The sequence below is a fragment of the Gouania willdenowi genome, chromosome 6 (genome assembly GCF_900634775.1).
Source record: "Gouania willdenowi chromosome 6, fGouWil2.1, whole genome shotgun sequence".
NCBI lineage: Eukaryota > Metazoa > Chordata > Actinopteri > Blenniiformes > Gobiesocidae > Gouania > Gouania willdenowi.
In genome coordinates this window covers 40083082-40101581 of record NC_041049.1, presented here as the reverse complement: position 1 = coordinate 40101581, position 18500 = coordinate 40083082, and the positions used below count along the sequence as shown (strand labels likewise).

At 39.3% G+C, this 18500-nt stretch overlaps 1 protein-coding gene across 3 annotated transcripts in view; it reads left to right on the top strand.

Moving 5' to 3' along the window:
• Positions 1-18500, top strand: part of iqsec3b (IQ motif and Sec7 domain ArfGEF 3b) — a 61347-nt gene that overhangs the window by 16707 nt on the left and 26140 nt on the right. For all 3 annotated transcript variants that reach the window (XM_028450735.1, XM_028450737.1, XM_028450736.1), the window contains exons 3-7: positions 4336-4453; positions 8766-9167; positions 9492-10183; positions 11341-11502; positions 14160-14282. In XM_028450735.1, the coding sequence (XP_028306536.1) occupies positions 4336-4453; positions 8766-9167; positions 9492-10183; positions 11341-11502; positions 14160-14282 (1497 nt within the window). The remainder of the gene's footprint in view (positions 1-4335; positions 4454-8765; positions 9168-9491; positions 10184-11340; positions 11503-14159; positions 14283-18500) is intronic.

The window sequence follows — 18500 nt, the reverse complement described above, 5'->3', positions numbered from 1 at the left end:
CCGCTACTCACCGGTAAAGTTTTTGGTTTAAGTTTGTTGCCATCATGATCGGCAGACTGGCTGGGTGGCTTGTCGTCATTTTGATCGTCCTGTCCAGCATACTTTGTTCATCGGCAGCCCTGCTCCACGACTTCCGAGCTCCTCCAGCTGCGGTTTTTCATCAACTTGCTCCACCGCGGTGCTGCACCTGTTCCCGGGCATTGTTCGTCCCCCCCTCAAAAATACATCCACCATGGGTCTCGTCGGAGCTTCCACATCAATGACGCCTCCGCCATCAACTCCTTCTGGTCCACATCTCGCCATCGTCGGAGAAGCTACGGCAGGACAGCGGACTATGGTTTGTTAGCCAACCTAGCTAGGTCGACTAATGTTAGCTCCACCCTCGAGTACATCGGACTATTTAACATCCGCTCGCTCACAAGCAAAGGACTTCTCCTCGAACTGGATTTTCTATGTCTGACGCAAACCTGGCAGCAGCAGAATTACTTTTCTCAGGTAAATGAAGCTACACCACCTGGGTTTGTTTACTTCTGTAGGTACCCCCTCTCCGGTTGCGGGGGGATGTCTTGCGATAATCTACCAGGAGAAGTGGAAGGTCTCGCCCCTCTCCAGCCCATGCTTCACATCATTTGAATAAGTTTCTTTGCAAATAAACAGACCAACACCGATCATAATAGCCACTGTGTATCGTCCACCCAAACACAATAAGGATTTCATCAATGAATTCTCCTCACTTCTCACCCACCTCTGCACCCTCTCTCCCAATGTCATTGTGCTTGGTGATTTTACTATCCACATGGACAATCTGAACAACTTACTCACTACTGACTTCACATCATGCCTCATGAACTCACTGGCCCCCCTTAAAACCCGGACTGTATCATTCACCCACTCTGCTCCCTGGTTCACTCCCCTGCTCCGCCTCCTCAAAGCTAAAGGACGACAACTAGAATGACTTTACAATAAATCCGGCCTTACAGTTCATAAGGAAATGTACCACCACCACCACACTCTTCTATATAAGGACTCAATCAACACAGTTTTGTGCGTTTCTGTTGTCATTTTGTGTATTTTTTGTATAAATATTTTGTTTTGTGTATTTTGAGTCATTTCCATATTTTTGTTGTTTTTTGGTGTATTTTTTGTATAAATATTTAGTTTTTTTTATTTTACTCATTTAGTATATTCTTATTTTAAATACCTTATGTGTGGTGAAGGTGTGTTTTGAGATGTGTGTGTCGCTACCTGTCGTCCTGGTTGCCATGTGGGACTCTCTCCATCTCCTCTGTGGGTTCTCTCACACACACGCGCATCAGCTGCGTGCATGCACATCACAGGTTGTTGAAATGCGTGAGACACAGCGTGTTAGTGAGCAATTACGCGGACAGGTTTATGGTTTAAACAATGGGAAACTTGTCGGCAAAAGACTCACCAGTGGCTGACAGTTTCAAATTATCTATTCAGAGAGCTCCCATGAAATGTTTGAGACGCTGATAACCAGTGTTGGGAACGTTACTTTAAAAAAGTAATTAGTTATAGTTACTCACTACTTGTTCCAAAAAGTAACTGCGTTAGTAACTGAATTACTCTATAAAGCAAGTAACTCATTACCAAGTAAAGTAACTATTTGCGTTATTGTTAAAAAAACAAAAAATTGCTATATGTCAAAGAATTCACATTTTTTAGATGCGTGTGTCGTGAGGTGCTTCATTAAATCTGAGTTGCTTATAACAGATGTGGACATAGTCTTCTCTCCTGGATTTAATGAACACTTCACATGCACGTTCTTGCCTTTGACCACAATTAATTTAAAGTAGTGTTTGTATCGTCACCTTAAAAATGACAACTTTTCATCAGACTGCTCCACGCTCACCATCTCTGCTGCTTCATCCAATCTGCTGTGTGTGTGTGTGTGTGTGTGTGTGTGTCGCGTGTGCTGGCACGTCACCTGAGCCAATCATAATCGCTCACCTTGTTTTTAACCTGCCTCCTCTTGCTGGCACATGTGTAAAAACACTGGCTCTGATTGGCTACCATGAAACATGATGTTGCCTTAGCCAATCATAATCGCTCACCTTGTTTTTAACCCACCTCCTCACTACAGCTGAGTAAGAAGCCAGGGATGCTTTCGGATAACAGTTTATTTAATCAATGCATGTAACGCACCGCATTTAACGTTCAGTAACGATAACGGCGTTGTAACGGCGTAAAAAGTAATCAGTTAGATTACCCCGTTACTGAAAAACACTGCTGATAACCAAACTCCATAGCCATTGTAGCTCCAATCAGAAAAGTAACAAAACTGTACAAAACAAAAAGTAAAGCTCCAAACTACTTCTACTACTACTACTACACACACACACAAACGCATGCATACAGAACTTTCTTGCTTTTATTATTAAATGTAAAACTGTTAATTTCCTCCTTTTTAAGTCTCTAATTTTTATGTTTTATATTTGCTGCTTTGTGATTTTATGTTTTTATTATTTTATTATTTTTAACTCTGCTTGTAAGGTGTCCTTGAGTTTTTTTGAAAGGCATTCATAAATAAAATGTATTGAAGTGAAGATCTATGGTGTTACGTGCAGACAAATATGTTCAAATTAAACAGATGAACTAAGATCACTTGGTTTATAGAAAGTAAACATACTAGAATATTTTGCATTTCCTAAAGAAAATGCAAGTTAGGATGCATTAAAAAAAAAACCTGATGTCGTCCATCAATCAGGAGCCAGCATTTTTTTCTGCTGACCATACAACTGTAACTATTACTAAGTAACTAAATAACTGTAACTAAGTAACAGTAACTATGTATTCAAGGAACTGTAACTAAGTAACGCTAAGTAAACTATAACTAAGTAATTGTAACTACGTAACACTAGGTTTCATAATTACATAGATACTATAATAATAATAATAATAATAATAATAATAATAATAATAATAATAATACGTTTTTGGATAATTATAGTGGCTTTGAGGGATCCTGCACTGTTTTTACAAGTTTGGCCTAAAATCTTTAAAATATACTTATTAGTAGATCTGTGTCTAACAAAACACATTATGTTGCACCATATTCATTTTATTACCTTTTAAAAATGGGACTACTTTATAGTTTTAGAGTCTGTGTTCTTCCATCTTGAAATCCCATAATTGAAGATGTCACACGGCCCCACTGCCTGTAAACATCCCATTGTTTTCTATTGTAGTGAAGCATTCATCCTGATTTTTAGATTATTTAGCAGCGTTTTCAGTCAAAATGACATTTTGTGCTGATTTTGGCTGCTCTAAAACCTAGGTTCCCAAAGTGGATTATGGTACTTCCAGGGGTACGCAAATTGTCATAGGGGGTACATGAATTGAAAATATAAATTGTAAACTAGAATATAAATCAACCAGTAGTTAGGAGCCTCCATGCATTGCCACAAATTATACATTAGCCAATGTAAGAGTAACCATGGTGACAGAGACACAATCTCATCAAAAAAGCTGAGATATGATGAGAGCTACTTTGCTTTACTGATTTACATTCTTTACAGATTATTGTTCTTTTTTTTAAAATTATATGTTACTCCTCAGGATAGGTAAAATTCAGACACATTTTACTGTAGGGCTATATTCTATGTGACATTGCATCAGTGGTTCTTAACCTTTTTTGAGTCGTGACCCCATTTTAATATCACACATTTTTGGCATCTCCAGAGACTTTTTCACTTTCTAAAATTAGTATTTGATGTTTTGTTGTTGCCAGGATTAGTACACAAAGTGACAAGATGCACCATCTCAGGTATTTTTATACTGCATTTTATTTGAACTAGATTTATATTTCAGAACAGTGGGGCCTTGTGACATCATCAATAACATGATTTCAAGATGGAGTAACACAGGCTCTAAAACTGTAAGACAGTCCTATTTTTAAAGTTATTGAAACAAAAATGGTGCATAATAATGTGTTTGTTAGACATAGATCTTCTAATAAGTACATTTAAATTTGGCAAATAGCAGTTTTAATTTCTGTGATTCTTTTTGTTAAACTGTCAGATGTTCAGACCACAAAAAAATTACGTTCTTATGTCCAGGGGGAAAGACTGGTCTTGACGTTTTAATATTAAGAACTTTTACTTCACTGGAAATCTTCTCGGACAGTGGAGCCACAAATCTGAGCAAATAGGAGTGGACATCTAAAGTCAGTCATTTTAACCGCGGGCTGTTACAGGCACAAATCAAAATTGTGCACACAGTGTTCACATCCTGCATAGCTGATGATGACTAGCACACTGTGATAACACTACAGTGAGGCTTCTCTCATCATTTCCTCCTTTTCTTCTGTGGCAGTGGACAAATGTTGAGCCTGGAAGATGGGACCTCATCTGGGGGAGGACAAGAGGCAGAGAGGACGAAAAGAGAAGGACCCAGCGAGTACGAGATCAGCCTGGAGAATAAAAACAAACAGGTATGTTGTTTGTTTGCTGCATCCTAAAAAAAAAAAAAAAAAAACAGGAACCCCCCCAATGCATGAGGGGGTAATATTCAGAGTTGAAAATGCATCACATCATAGCCGACCAATCAGATTAAATGTAATGCACGGCGCTAAAACAGCTTTGAATGGGGGTTATTTTCTCAGTTTTAGAGTTCATAAATGTATCTATACTTTTTGCCTGATAATTCTTTTTTTATTATTTTGAATGGAATGAATTGGTGTTGTTATATTTTTTAAAAATTGTACATTGTGACAAACCTTTTTTTTATATATACAGATGCCTTTGTAGAAAATAAACTAAGTTCCAATTGTGCAAGATTTGGTCTCTTCCTTTTAAAGTTTATACACAAGATGTTTACTGTATGCAAGGGAATGTGACTTATTACCAACAATAAATGCGGGGGTTGAAAGTAACTTGTAACTTTTACTTTAAGTACTATTTAATTGAGCTACTTTTTACTTATATTTGTGTATTTAATGTTTGACTTAGTTCTACTTGTACTTGAGTACAATTTCAATCAAGTAACTTGAGTAGGATATATCAGTTCTCTTTACACCTCTGCTAATATTTTATTATCTGGGTCTCACGTGTGTGCAAGAGAAAAAAATGCAGAATCCCATTTGGATCTGTTTCTATTTCTGTTGACATGAAAAAGAACACCAAGGGAACCAGTGCCACGGCGACAGGAGCAGGAGAGATGCTAGGTTGTCATGGTAACAGGCAAAAACTGCTCCTGGCAGCCGGAGACGTCTTTATTTCTTTCAGCAAACTGCTGAAAGGTCTGCTGCAGCTTCAGTTGCTGCTGCTGTTGCTACTAATGCAGCTGCAGTGCGAGCGTGCACATCAGCCACGTGCACAGCTGTCCTCCTTTTTTTCTGTCTCCTTTGCCTCCTGTTCAGTGGAAACAAGACAATTCTAGATGACAGCTTGTTTTTTTTGATGCTCTGCGGTGTGTGGACGGATCCATCAGAGTCAGGTGTGCACAAGTGTTTGCATTTCTCTTCGTTTTCTTAAAAACAATAAAATAAAAAATCAACAAATGTAATTTCTTTTAACATCGGCCATGGGCTAAGATAGCTATCCGTGCACCTTGGTTTGAATTCTTTTTATTACATGCTAATGAGCTATTTATGATAATACCCCTTGTACACATTTGACACTGCCAAATTTACATTTGATAATGACTTCTTTATTTTTTATAACTAGAAACTGTGTATAAACACCTTTAACTTGACACTAAAAGAAAGTTTCTACTGCGGTACCTCACAAAGTTAAAACAGATTCAAATTTAAATAATAAAATATGACCAGGATTGGGGTTGGTGCACGGATAGCTATCGTGGCCCATGGCCGAATAAAATAGAATAATGTATTGTTAGGAAGATAATGGCTAGAAGTCAGAGCTAAGTAGTAGTGAACAATAAAAATGTATTTTCAACCTTCTATTATTTACTATGTATTACAATTTGGGATGTCAAAAATTTGAAGAAAAAATGTTTAAATGATCATACACGAGCACTTTTCCCCTCATTGTTTTGACACTCTGGTAAGAAACCAGCGCTAACAGTGGGTCACATTAAATCCACTCTTGAATTAACAATTTTCAGCATTGCTAGAAATTAAGTTGATTTTTTTCCCTAAAATTTTAATCGTCTTTGATAGATGCCTAAATCTATTTTAATTTTTTATTTAAGTAATCATGTGAAAAACACACATCTCGTCCACAGCCCGTTTGTCCCCTTTCATCCCTTTGGCTCAAGGGTCCTCATGCTACTTTTAGCAGCAGAATGATGATGGACGAGGCTTCCCTTGGTTCTATTACCACAAACCCTGTGATGCTAAAAATACATTCTAACCAAAGGGGAGCGTGACTCTCCTCTCCTCAGACCCATTTACATTACTGATCGATAAAACACGTTAAAGTCGATGCTGTGTTCGTTCTGCTTCGGTGAATGTCGACGCTTCTTTCCTCACCCGCACTAGTTAGTTCCATAGAATCTGGACCTGGATGATGCCAAGCTGGCATCATTGAGGGTTTTGAGAAATTCAAGGTGGCGTCCAAGACGGTCGCCGAAAATACTCAAATCAATAATTGGTCCTAATTTGGTAAATTCAATACCATTTTGCCATGAAATATATCAAATATGGGATTCTTGTGGTCAAGGAATTGATTTATGACAATAAAAAAGTTTTAGGAATTATATACGTATATTACATACTCAAATCTCCTCCCATTTGTGTACCAAATTTGTTTATGACTGGAGATAACTCAATAAAACCTACAATGTCACAAATAAATTTCATGACCTCGTAAACTATATGTTACCAATTATAGGTTTGGGTATTTTTGATGGCCATTTTGGACGTCATCTTGAATTTCTTGAAACCCTTGATGATTTTTGCATATTTTTACCCCTTTTTTACACCAAACTTGCCACATTGTAACCAATTTTCATCACTTTTTCTTGCCACAATTTTGCTCCTTTTAAAGCATTTTTGCTACATTACTCCCATTTCTGCCACTTTTCCATCAAATGGCAATGCCTTTTCTGCACATTTTTTCCACTTTCAAGACATTTCCACCACTTTTCCCACCTAATGTCGCATATGTTGACCCATTATTTGCCAATTTAAAGCATTTGTTCCCACTTTTTCTGGCATTTCTAAGTTAATATCAGAGTCAGAGCCATTATTAAATGGAGGCCACCAAACCCTCCACAGCTAAAACAAACTTGCAAAACATCTTAAAGACGATGTTAGCCTAAGTCGAGGATACATGAGGTTTGTTTGTCACATACATACTGTATACTACTACAGAATAGTATTTGTAGTGAAATAGCATTTTGGTGTTCAGATTTATGTGCACAGTGTGCAGCAGGGGAAGCCATACATTTTCACTCCTTTTTTGGAACAAGTGGAGCATCCCCATGCAGCACAGCAAACTGCATGACAAGTTATTAATGTTTCTGACTTTGTTAGACATTTATTTAATGAATTTATCTTGGTACCTAAGTGTAGTAAAAAATCTAATATGTCATCAATGTGTCCTGTCTGGATGTGGTGTTTTTTAATGATCCGTTTTTTTTAAGAAAATTAAAGAAAATTCAAAGCAATGCATCCTGTATAAGATACATATTAACACATTTTTTAACCAAATTAATGTTGGCCTTAACTATGTCAAAAAAGCAGGTAAGCTGTTAACACTAATTATTAATATGAATTTCCGTGAGGAAAAAAAAATATTTATGGAACTACATAAACATATATTGTATACACACATACATATGAAGGTGTACTGTATAAATATTGTCAATCAATGCAGTTATTGATGACAAATTACCGAAAATCCCAGGTATGTCACTAGGAATCAATGGATTTGAATGACCCGCCACTAACTTCTGGGAACAAATTCAGTCTTGCATGAATCACGTGATGGTCAAGCATTTTGTACTTCCTTTGATGCAACTCTCTCTCTATACGGCTCTGGAGCAGGCCATAGACATATACACATTCTATTGGCTGATCCTAACAACAGCTCTAGGGTACGTTCAATAAAACAAATGTAAAACAATTACACTACAATATAATATGTCTATGGAGTAGACACTCCCGTCCGCTGTCAGTGAATGGACACAGTCAGTTGCGATAGCCAATCATATATATTTGATTAATAAAAAGCTCCCCCTGTGTGTGTGTGTGTGTGTGTGTGTGTGTGTGGCGGGGGGGCACAGTAGCTCAGCTGGGTGGGCACTGCACGCGAATGCCCCCACATGACACCGACACTGGTCAATATTGACACTTTGAACTCTTTTTGCTACTTTTCTTTTCTGTTTTTGACCATTCTAATTTGCAACTTTTAACCTATTTCACCATTTTTGGTCATTTTTAAACAATTATATTGATTAAAACAATAATTTACATCTTTCAGATGACTATATACGATGGTCTAAACTTCCTGGATAACAGTGAATATTATTTAGATCAATAAATAAATGTGGTTATCACAGATTCTTAGAATAATGGATCATCGTTTTGCTGACTTTATGGATGGGCTCCAAAATGCTCTCCCCTTTATTCCTCGTTATAGATGGCCCTGTCTCCACATGACTGTTCTTCAATGTTCATGTTTGTGTTCAAACAACTGCAGGTGTAGTGAGGGTCCCTGGTCTCTGGAACTTTTATTTTGGGGGTTGTGGGCTGAAAAGGTTGAGGAACCACTGCACTAAAGGGCCAGATTTGGCCCCCGGGCCTTGAGTTTGACACATGTGCTCTAAAATTTTCGCAGATAGAAGAGTTGGAACAGAAGTACGGAGGCCATCTCATAGCGAGGCGGGCGGCACGTCGAATCCAGACAGCTTTCCGTCAGTACCAGCTCAGCAAAAACTTTCAGAAGATTCGCAACTCGCTGTCGGAGAGCAAGCTTCCTCGTCGGATATCGCTGCGACAGCGCAGCCCGTCAGGCCGGAATCGGAACGCCGCCCAGAGACACAGTTACTCCCTGCATCCAGGAGGAGGACAGATACCGCTGCGGTCCAAGACTCCTCCCCCTCCGCCGTGTCGCTCCACCTCTCTGCCACCATCACCTGCATCAGCTCAACAGGCCACACCCTCACCTGCTTCAGGGCCGGCTCCGCCTCCAACCTCTGGACCATCGCTCACACAGCTGGAAGACTGCTTCTCTGAACAAGTCAGTGTAAACATTTTCATGAACTTGTTGGGAGTGGGATGGGCAGCTGTGGCTGCACATGTAGCTTCCCACCACCACCACAGGCTTAAATTAATTTTTAAATGTATTTAGTCAGCCTTTTCTTCATATTTATGATCAAACACTGTAAGCTACACATTTGTGTGACATTTCTATAGAAACTACACATTTTACCCTCTTAGTGTGTGTGAATATGAAACAAACAGGCTCTAATTAATATTCCTTCAGTCATCTCAAACTCAAACGGCATCTCCTGACCTGATTAAGTTTGGCCTGTGATGTGAGTTTATATCCTTGTGCTTGCAGCTTCACTCTTTGGCTCAGTCGATCGACGACGCCCTTCGTGGGTGGAGCCTGTCGGACAATGCGGAGGGGAAAGGACTTCTGATGGACCCCGGAGCCCTCCGCGCCGCTGCAGAGAGCGCGTGTCTGCCTCGCAGCGCCAGCTCGCTGCTCATGGCCTTCAGGGATGTCACGGTTCACATTGACAGCAATAGTTCCTACACCATCTCCTCCGCCACCACCACCACCACCACCTCTTTGGGCAACGCGGGTGCAGGAGACGCAGGCAGCAGGAAGGCCTCGGTGAGCGGCATGGCTGCTGGAGGAGACAACCAGTTCATAGATGAGCTGGACTTTCCCGCGCCTCCACCCAGCGAGGAGCTGGAAATGGCAGATATGGGGTCGAGGAGGGGCTCGGCAGCGCCTCCAGCAGGAGGAGGAGGAGGGGAGGCAGAGGGAAGCTCCACCTCCACCTCCACCTCCACTTCTGCCCAGTCAAACCAGCAGCCTGCTCAGATCTACACCCAGTACCAGCAGTACCACTACACCCACCCACAGCAGCTGGGAGGGGCGGTCAGTCCGGATGCCCTCCAGGCTTTAGTTGTTTCTCTGCCCCGGGATCGCTGCCAGGACCCGGCCACCTGCCGCTCACCAACGCTTTCCAATGACACTCATCGCAAACGGCTGTACCGCATCGGACTCAACCTGTTCAACGTGTGAGTGCACGAGCGACTCAAACATGCTCACACGTGTCACTAGTCACTATTACAGTTTATCGCAAAATAAAAAATTCTATCGCTAACGTTTCAACAAAGTACATTTGCGCTTTGAGTGTGTTTCCATTGAAGGTTTTTTTGGAGCCTCGTAACTCTGGTGAAATCTCATCCCGTGAGATATCTCTTCTCTACCCCGCCAATTTCAAAACCTGTTTACGGCTCTTTTTTCATTTTCACATCAAACATTGCTGATCCTACCACGATTGCAGCACTTAACTTGTTGAACAAAATCCAGAATTGCCAGAAGGCGAGACGCTGTATTTATATTATTGCAGTCACTGTAAAAAGGAGCACAGGTGTCGTTCAAGACGGGGTAGCCTCATACAGCCACAATCACTGTTTCCTCCAGTGACATAACGAATAGGCAAGTGATGTAGGGAAAAACTTGATCAGATGTCGTGACCCAACGTCACTCAAAGTTGCTCAAATGTTTAACTTTGTGTGACTTCCAATGACTCGGATCACACCATTGAGTGACTGGAATCACGTGAGTCGAGTCGCTTGAAGTCTTGTCTTTTACATTGATTTTGAATTTAATCTAGTTGCCAGAGTCACTGAAGTCAGTTAAGAAATGTATTGTATTGTAATATTGAAATTTCTGAAAAACCTCCTCATGAAAGAGTAAAAACTTTTTAGGTATATTTTTTGGAAATTAAGGTGTTTCTATTACCAGTTTTTATTGAACTATTTAGATTTTGCACATTTCCAAGGGTAATGGAAACGCAGCTACTGTTGCAGAAAAAATAATGAATTCGACTTTGCATTCATTCTGCTGCTTTGTAAGCAGTTACTTTGGAATGTTAGTGCGAGCTGACTCCTCGCTGTCATCGCTTGTGATGTCCGTGGAAAATGAGATAGTGAAGGAGGGAAACAGAGGGACGCAAATGTGATGGAACAGGAAAGACAGCCGACATCCATTTTTTAAAAATAGCACGCCTGCTTCTGTCATGATTGCGTATAGATTAAAGTCATCAGAGTTCGATCCAAACGTCCATAAAAAGAAGCGTTTTCACATGAATGCACTTGTCTCCCGTCCATTCTCAGGCCTACAGTACACATGGCGCCATCGCTAACCCTTTTTCTGTGGTTGTGAACAGAAACCCTGAGAGAGGGATCCACTTCCTGATCACACGAGGGTTCGTCCCCGACACGGCGATCGGAGTGGCTCACTTCCTGCTGCAGAGGAAAGGCCTGAGTCGACAGATGATCGGAGAGTTCCTGGGAAACAGCAAGCTGCAGTTCAATAGAGACGTCCTCGAGTAAGTCATTTTTCTGTAATTAATCGATCGCAATTATCGCGATAAAGTCCCAGCATTATAAAAATCACGTTCCCAAAAATGTAAATTCAAGTATTTTTTAATAAAATTGAATTTTCGTGATTTTTCTTTTCATGTGCAAACAAGACATAATATATTCAGGGTGTAAGAAAAAATACATTCGGCGATATGTATTGCAATATTTCATCACACGATTATCACATCAATCCATAAAATGTCCAAATCGATTCTTTTAAATCGTGTTTTTTAATGAAAAAAACATTTATTGTGTTAACATATGCATAGCAAGTAAACGCCCGATCACTATGTGTTATTAACCACATCAGAACTTGTTAAACTTCCTCATTCCTCAATGCATTTTATTTTCATAAAACACACTGGGTACTTTGATACATGTATGTAGTTACTTTAAAAAAAAAATAAAAAATTATTAAGAACTCTATAGTATCAGCGTCTGTTGTAGAAGCAAAAAGTTAAGCTTTTTTGAAAAATGTAATTTGACATTTTGATAAACATACCACTTGTTTTTTATATTGGTTCTTGAATTGCAGTTAGTTACCATTTACTTGCTCTTGCAAGTTTAAAAAAAATGAAATAAATTGTATTTCATACCATTTTGTTCTTGTACAGTTGAAATTTGAAATTATTGATATTGCGATCGATCGCAATGTATACAATATTGTTTAGGAATGGAATATATTGTATCGTGACATGCAAATCGTGAATCTTGATGTATCATCAGATTCATGGCAATACACAACCCTAGAAGATATTGTTGTTAAAGTGAAACATCCACCTGTTGGTCGCGTCGTATTAAACTGATGAGGTAGAAAAGTAAACAGTAAACAAATTTCTCCTGCCACGAGGTGAAAAAATGGATGATTTAAATGATATTCGCACACACGCACACGCACACGCACACGCACACACACACAGTGGAGTACGTTCCCTCGAAGCTGTCGCTCGTTTTAGTCGCCTGCAGATGGAGAGCAGCACTCAGAGGTTTTTCTGCTGAAGTTGTTCTGGAGACTCTAGAAATAGGTCACACAACTAAACACAAACATATGCACACCCATGCTTTTCCTCTCTTTTTTTTTTTACGAAGACACTCACACAGAAACACAAGCACGCAGTGTTTTCCACGGGCTCCTTTCATCTCCATCCTCTCATCACTTCATCACTCCTCGTCCCTCCCTTTGTCTCCTCAGAGGGTGTTTGTATGTCTTTATATTTGTGTACACGTGTGCAAACGTGTCGTCTCTATGCGCATCTTCCAGGTCACTGGCTTCAGAATGGAAGTATGACTGTTAGATGTTAGATGGAGGATTGCCATCAGCGATTCATCCACTTTTTCACCCACACTCCCTCACTTCATAATAGTGATATACTAAAAACAACTCAGTGTTACTTTTCTTTATCTGACTCTCTGACTCTTTGCAGCAAGACCAAGACCGAGAAAATACTGAGACAAGACCAAGACCGAGTCAAGACCAAGACTGAGTGAAGACCAGTGCTCGTATTTACAAAAATCCTAAGGCTAAAAGTAGCTCTTAGAATTTTTCCTTGTTAGAATTAAAGTAATTCACAAAGCATCTTAGGCCCTAAGAGAGCTCTTAAGGTGAAAAACTGTGTGAGGAGGACTTTTAAGAAGCCTAAAAGTGTCTTAAACAGACAGAATCAGAGAGAAAGACAGAGAGGACAGCAAGATATTCTCTCTATGTTTAATGACAGTGATTTAATAAGACCTAGCGTAGCGCAATAGCAGCCTTGTATTGCTGCGCTATTAGTTTGCTCCCTTGCTTGTGTGCTGTAATCCCCACCCTCGCTTTGATTGCAGCAGGTAACAGCGCTTCACACTCGTATCTCTCCCACAGGAGAGGGAACGATTCATTGATTAGCAGGACCAGCAATCACAGCAATCACTGACAGCTGTGTCTGCTCCACCATTAATATCAAAAACATAAAGTAGTAAAATTACCAATGTGGAAAGTTAACTACATTAAGTAAATCAATATAATGATCGACATGTGAATGAGGTTCAAACATTTTAAGCTGTGTACAAATTAATTTAATTTTGTTGAATTAAATTAATTTCATGATTACACATTTCTTAATGCAGTCAAAGTATGATTCGTTGATTTTATTCTCCATTCATTACTAGGAGCACAGAGCGCTTTTTTAAATTTTCTCTTTTTCTCTAACAAACCAGTCACAGCGTTTAGCAGATCATCATACCCAGCAAAGGGGTCAACCACATCTCCTCACTAAGATAAAAGCTTCTGTCAACTCCTTGCACAGAGTTGCTCTTGGAAACCTCCTCAATCACTTTTAAGCCAAGCTATGGCTATGTTAGGACCTTTCTGACAGGACTTTGAGAAACTTTGTGAATACGGGCACAAGACTGAGACAAGGCCAAGACCGAGACAAGCCGAGACCAAGACAAGACCAAGACCAAGACTGAGACAAGATTGAGACAAACCAAGACAAGACCGAGACAAGTATTGCCATCAGCGATTCATCCACTTTTTTTACACACTCCCTCACTTTATTATAGTGATCTACTAAAAACAACAACCCAGCTCTACTTTTCCTCATCTATTTCTCTGACTGTCTTTCTTGATTTGTCTGTTTCCTCATAGCTGTGTGGTGGATGAGATGGATTTCTCAGGTATGGAGCTTGATGAAGCCCTGAGAAAGTTCCAGGCTCACGTCCGCGTCCAAGGAGAAGCGCAGAAAGTGGAGAGGCTGATCGAAGCTTTCAGGTAAGACTATAAACATCTCAGCTTTTATTTTCTAATGCATCCACACACAAAGTCCCCTCGCTGACCTCCATCGACTGAGCCATCCTGATAACGGCTCGCTGAAGCTGGTGCTCTGATAAATAGACTCTTTGCCCCGCAGGGCCACCCTCTGATAAAAAAGGTGAAATAATTGCCTGGATCATGTGACGTAGTTTTGCAATGGAATAGAAAAGATTGTTTTCTCTCGTCTCTGCACTTGTTCTTTGCAGACGCGTCCCAAACTGCATACAAATAGGCGGAGGCTGCAGCTAGGATCAGATTGAACCAGTTCAGCTCTGATGACAACCAGACCCCGTATCATTAGCAAATTGCACTGATTGCTTCTAACCTTTGACTAAACTTAGCAGCGTCTGATTGTCAGCCAATCACAACGGAGATCTGAGCTGCAGGCAATCAGTGTGTGTGTGTGTGTTTGACAAAGACCAAAAATAGATGCTCTACTTCACCACTCCTCCTCCTCCTCCTCCTGGATGCCGTTTACTGTCCGACTATTGGCGTGTTTCGCCTTTTTGTGTGTGCGTAACATTGCAGTCCCACGGCCACTTGTTTTAAAGTCAAACATGAATATTCATGAGTTAATGCTCGGCAGTCACAAGGATTTAGCCTGACTTGCCGTTTCTGCTCATTTCCTTGGTGCCGACTCAGTGCTGCAGTCACTAAAAGGCAGGAACGGATCTGCTGAAAAGACACATTTTGAAATACCAAGAGGACCTTGAAAGGCTAGTGTACTTTTCCTGTGGCTGGAAACAAACTATTGGATAAAAAGAAACATGTTGTAGCTTTAAAAGAAAACGCTGCAATGCCAAAGAAATAAGGACACCAAAACAAATAGAAGCTGCAAATTGTGCATGCTCCTCTGGCTGATACTGTCCTTGAGACGAGATGTCCCTGTAACAGCCAGTGATTGCCCTCTGGACTAAAACGCAGTAAAAATGTCCATCAGTGTTGATCTTTTCCCAGTATGTCAGAGTGTTTGCTTCTGAAATTTGAATCTTTTTTTTTTTTAAGGATACCAAAAAAGTCATTGTCCCTTTGAACTCATTAACCAAGACGTCATACCACCCTCACAGCCGAGTGTGACCACCATAGTAAACAGCCATCGGACGTCTGCACTCATGTCAGTTTGCGCCAGTAGCGGCGCCAGTATTTTGATTGTGGGTGGGTCCTCAGTAAACTGGATGGGCCAGTTAATAATAGTTAATATTACAAAAAACGTGTTTTCCTCTATCTCCGTTTCACCTCTTTTCTGTGACACTGACGCTGCTTTCAAGGCAACTCTGAACTCTGCATTTCTCAGTTGAAAATTCAGAGAAATTACAATAAAATCAATAATGTTTGTGTGATTAAAGTTATGATTATTTTTTATTGGCCCAACAAAGCAAGGCAACATTATGTAGAATATTTCAGCAACAAGGCATTCAAAGTGATTCACGTAAGGCTTTAGGCACATGACACAGGGCTGAATTGAAAATAAAAAAGCATTTTAAACTAATTTAAAATCTACAAAAAGTAACATAAATAATGCCTGCATTACTGTGTCCGTTAAAAAACTATATTTTTCTGACAGTAAAGTCTCTTTATTTATGATTATTTCACTCTTTTGAATTTGTACGCAATGACATCTCAAATCACCAATTAACACATGGTATTACAGGAAATTGCAGGATTTAAAAGAAAAACTCTAGCAAAAATGTATTTATGTTTTCCTTCTTATTTATCTCTTTAAAATTTCAACTCCTTCAAAGACACAACTTTGATAATAATATATCTGTTTAATAAAAGTGCTTTCTGCTGTTTCTGATAAAATAGTTCATTTGTTGTCTTGACAGTGAAGCAGTTCCTGTTTCTGGAATGAAGTAATAGTTTCCTGCACTGTATAGAATTTTGGTGCAATTAAGGAAGGATTTGAGGATGGCAAACTCCTAGAATTATTGTAGTTTTGTAGAAAAATGAATATAATATGAACACATTTAGAGTAAAATTTGTGTTTTCGAGGTGCTGTACAGCTGTTTTAAAGATTATATTCAGCCTTATCGCTCTTCAGTTTACTTTATTTACACATGCCAAATAGTATTTGGTGTGTGTATTTGGCATCATTCATCACAAAATAATGGAGAACAGAACAGGAAAGAAAGGAGATGAGAGGATCACAGCAGTGTTGCGCTCAAGACCACAGTATACTAGACCAAGACCAGAATGCACCGAGACAAAATCAAGACAAGCATGAATATTATGATATAATTAAAAATAGTAATACTTTGAAATCTTACACAGGACTATAATATAACTAAAATAGGACAGGAAATACATTTAAATAGGTATTATATTTTGACACTATGAATAACAGAATAAATTACAGTAACAACTAGGGATGTAACGATTAATCGTAAGGCAGTTAAAAATCGATTCATAGGTATCACGATTGATATCGATCTTCTGAAAATTGAATTGCAGTACTTTTTTTAAGAAGTGCCTTCTACTCTTAAATATGTTCATAAATGATTCATTACCCCTTCAGCACCGAAAGAATATCTACAATATTACATGAATATCTGTAAAAGTCACGTGATTCTATTAGCTTTGTCTGCTAGCATAGCATCTCTTCTTCACTGCTCGATTAGCTGCATGCCAACCGACCACTGGGTTACCAACGCCCTCTGCTGGTCCAAACAAATATCTGACGTAAATACAGGGCAATGACTTTTTTTTTTTTTTTTTTTTTAAAGTCCAATCGTTAAGGCACAAAATACATTTTCAGTTGCACTTTTAAAAAGAAAAAGAACTATTATGCAGTTTTGTATTGTTTACTATAGAACCAGAATTTAAATTAATAAGCTTCTTCTTCATTTGTATTATCCCTTTATTTATTTAATTCAAGATTTATTTTTAGTTAAATTGCATTATTTTGAATAGTTTATCAAGGGATTCTTTTGACAATGAGAAATAAAAGGAAAATAGTATAGTATTTTCTAGTTTTTTTCCCCCCAAAAAAATAAAGGAATATTTTTCAATCATCATTTGTCTACAGTCTCATTTTGTAAAATAAATCGTGAGAGAATCGTATCGTGAACCCAGTATCGTGAATCGAATCGTATCGGGAGTTGAGTGAATCGTTACATCCCTAGTAACAACTAATTTAGTAATTAATTATTATTATTTTTCAAAGTGAGAACATATATACTAAGTTACTACATATTTGTGTTGTTCCGATGCCCTTTTTTTGACCCCTATACTGATATCCAGTTGCGTGGTATCGGCCGATACCGATACATGCCGATACTGCAGTGTTTAAAAAAAAGATATGACCTGTTTTTCTTCCAATTCTTAAGAGCTGCATATTCACTTGGATGTAAGAAATAATTGCTATCAAGGCTTGGTCTGGTACTCCTTAAACCTTGGTTAAACAGGAAAAAAACACCAACACAGAGTAAATGCAGAATAACTTTTTTTATTGCCGACCTGGTATGGGCGACAAATGAATAAACTTTTCTGAAGTTGGCACCAGTCAAGAAAGCACGATGCGTAGTTTTTACATTTATTCTTGTTTAGGGCTGGACACCCATCATGTGTATCAAATATGAGGCGGTTTGAACTTTGTATATTAGAGTTATATGCATTTTTCTATTATGGCATGCCATAGTTGCTAACAGTGAACATGACCGTAAATGGCGCCAGTCTTAAACGCAAGGCATGATGGGAAATGTTTCAAGGCAGTCATGAATAGGCTTAGGCAAATGCCATTTGTGTGAAATTTGAGGCTGATTAAACTTTGTGTGTCAGAGTTGTGGGTTTTTTGAAATTGTGGTGTGCTTACGAAAATTAGCATTGCAACTTTGCGGCGGTGCCGCGAACAAACCGTTAGAGATACGCAAATTCCTTTGAAGAGTTTTAATCTTCAGTGGGTCCTAAGTGTTCTGGTTGAGTTTGAAGCGAATGGGATGAAGCCCCTCAGACAAATGTGTTTCCAGGGCGAAATGCCATTTTTGACATTTGACCCAAGATAGCTGACTTCCTGTTTGGTTTTGGGCAGGGTCATAATGTAGCTTTTTGCCCATCTTGGGGTCAAGAATACATCTGGTGATGTTTTTATGAATCGGACAAATCTGACGGTTGGGCGTTTTTTTGGCATCTATAATGTGCGACGTGAACATTTTTTTGTATGTTCTTCAGTGGTATTCG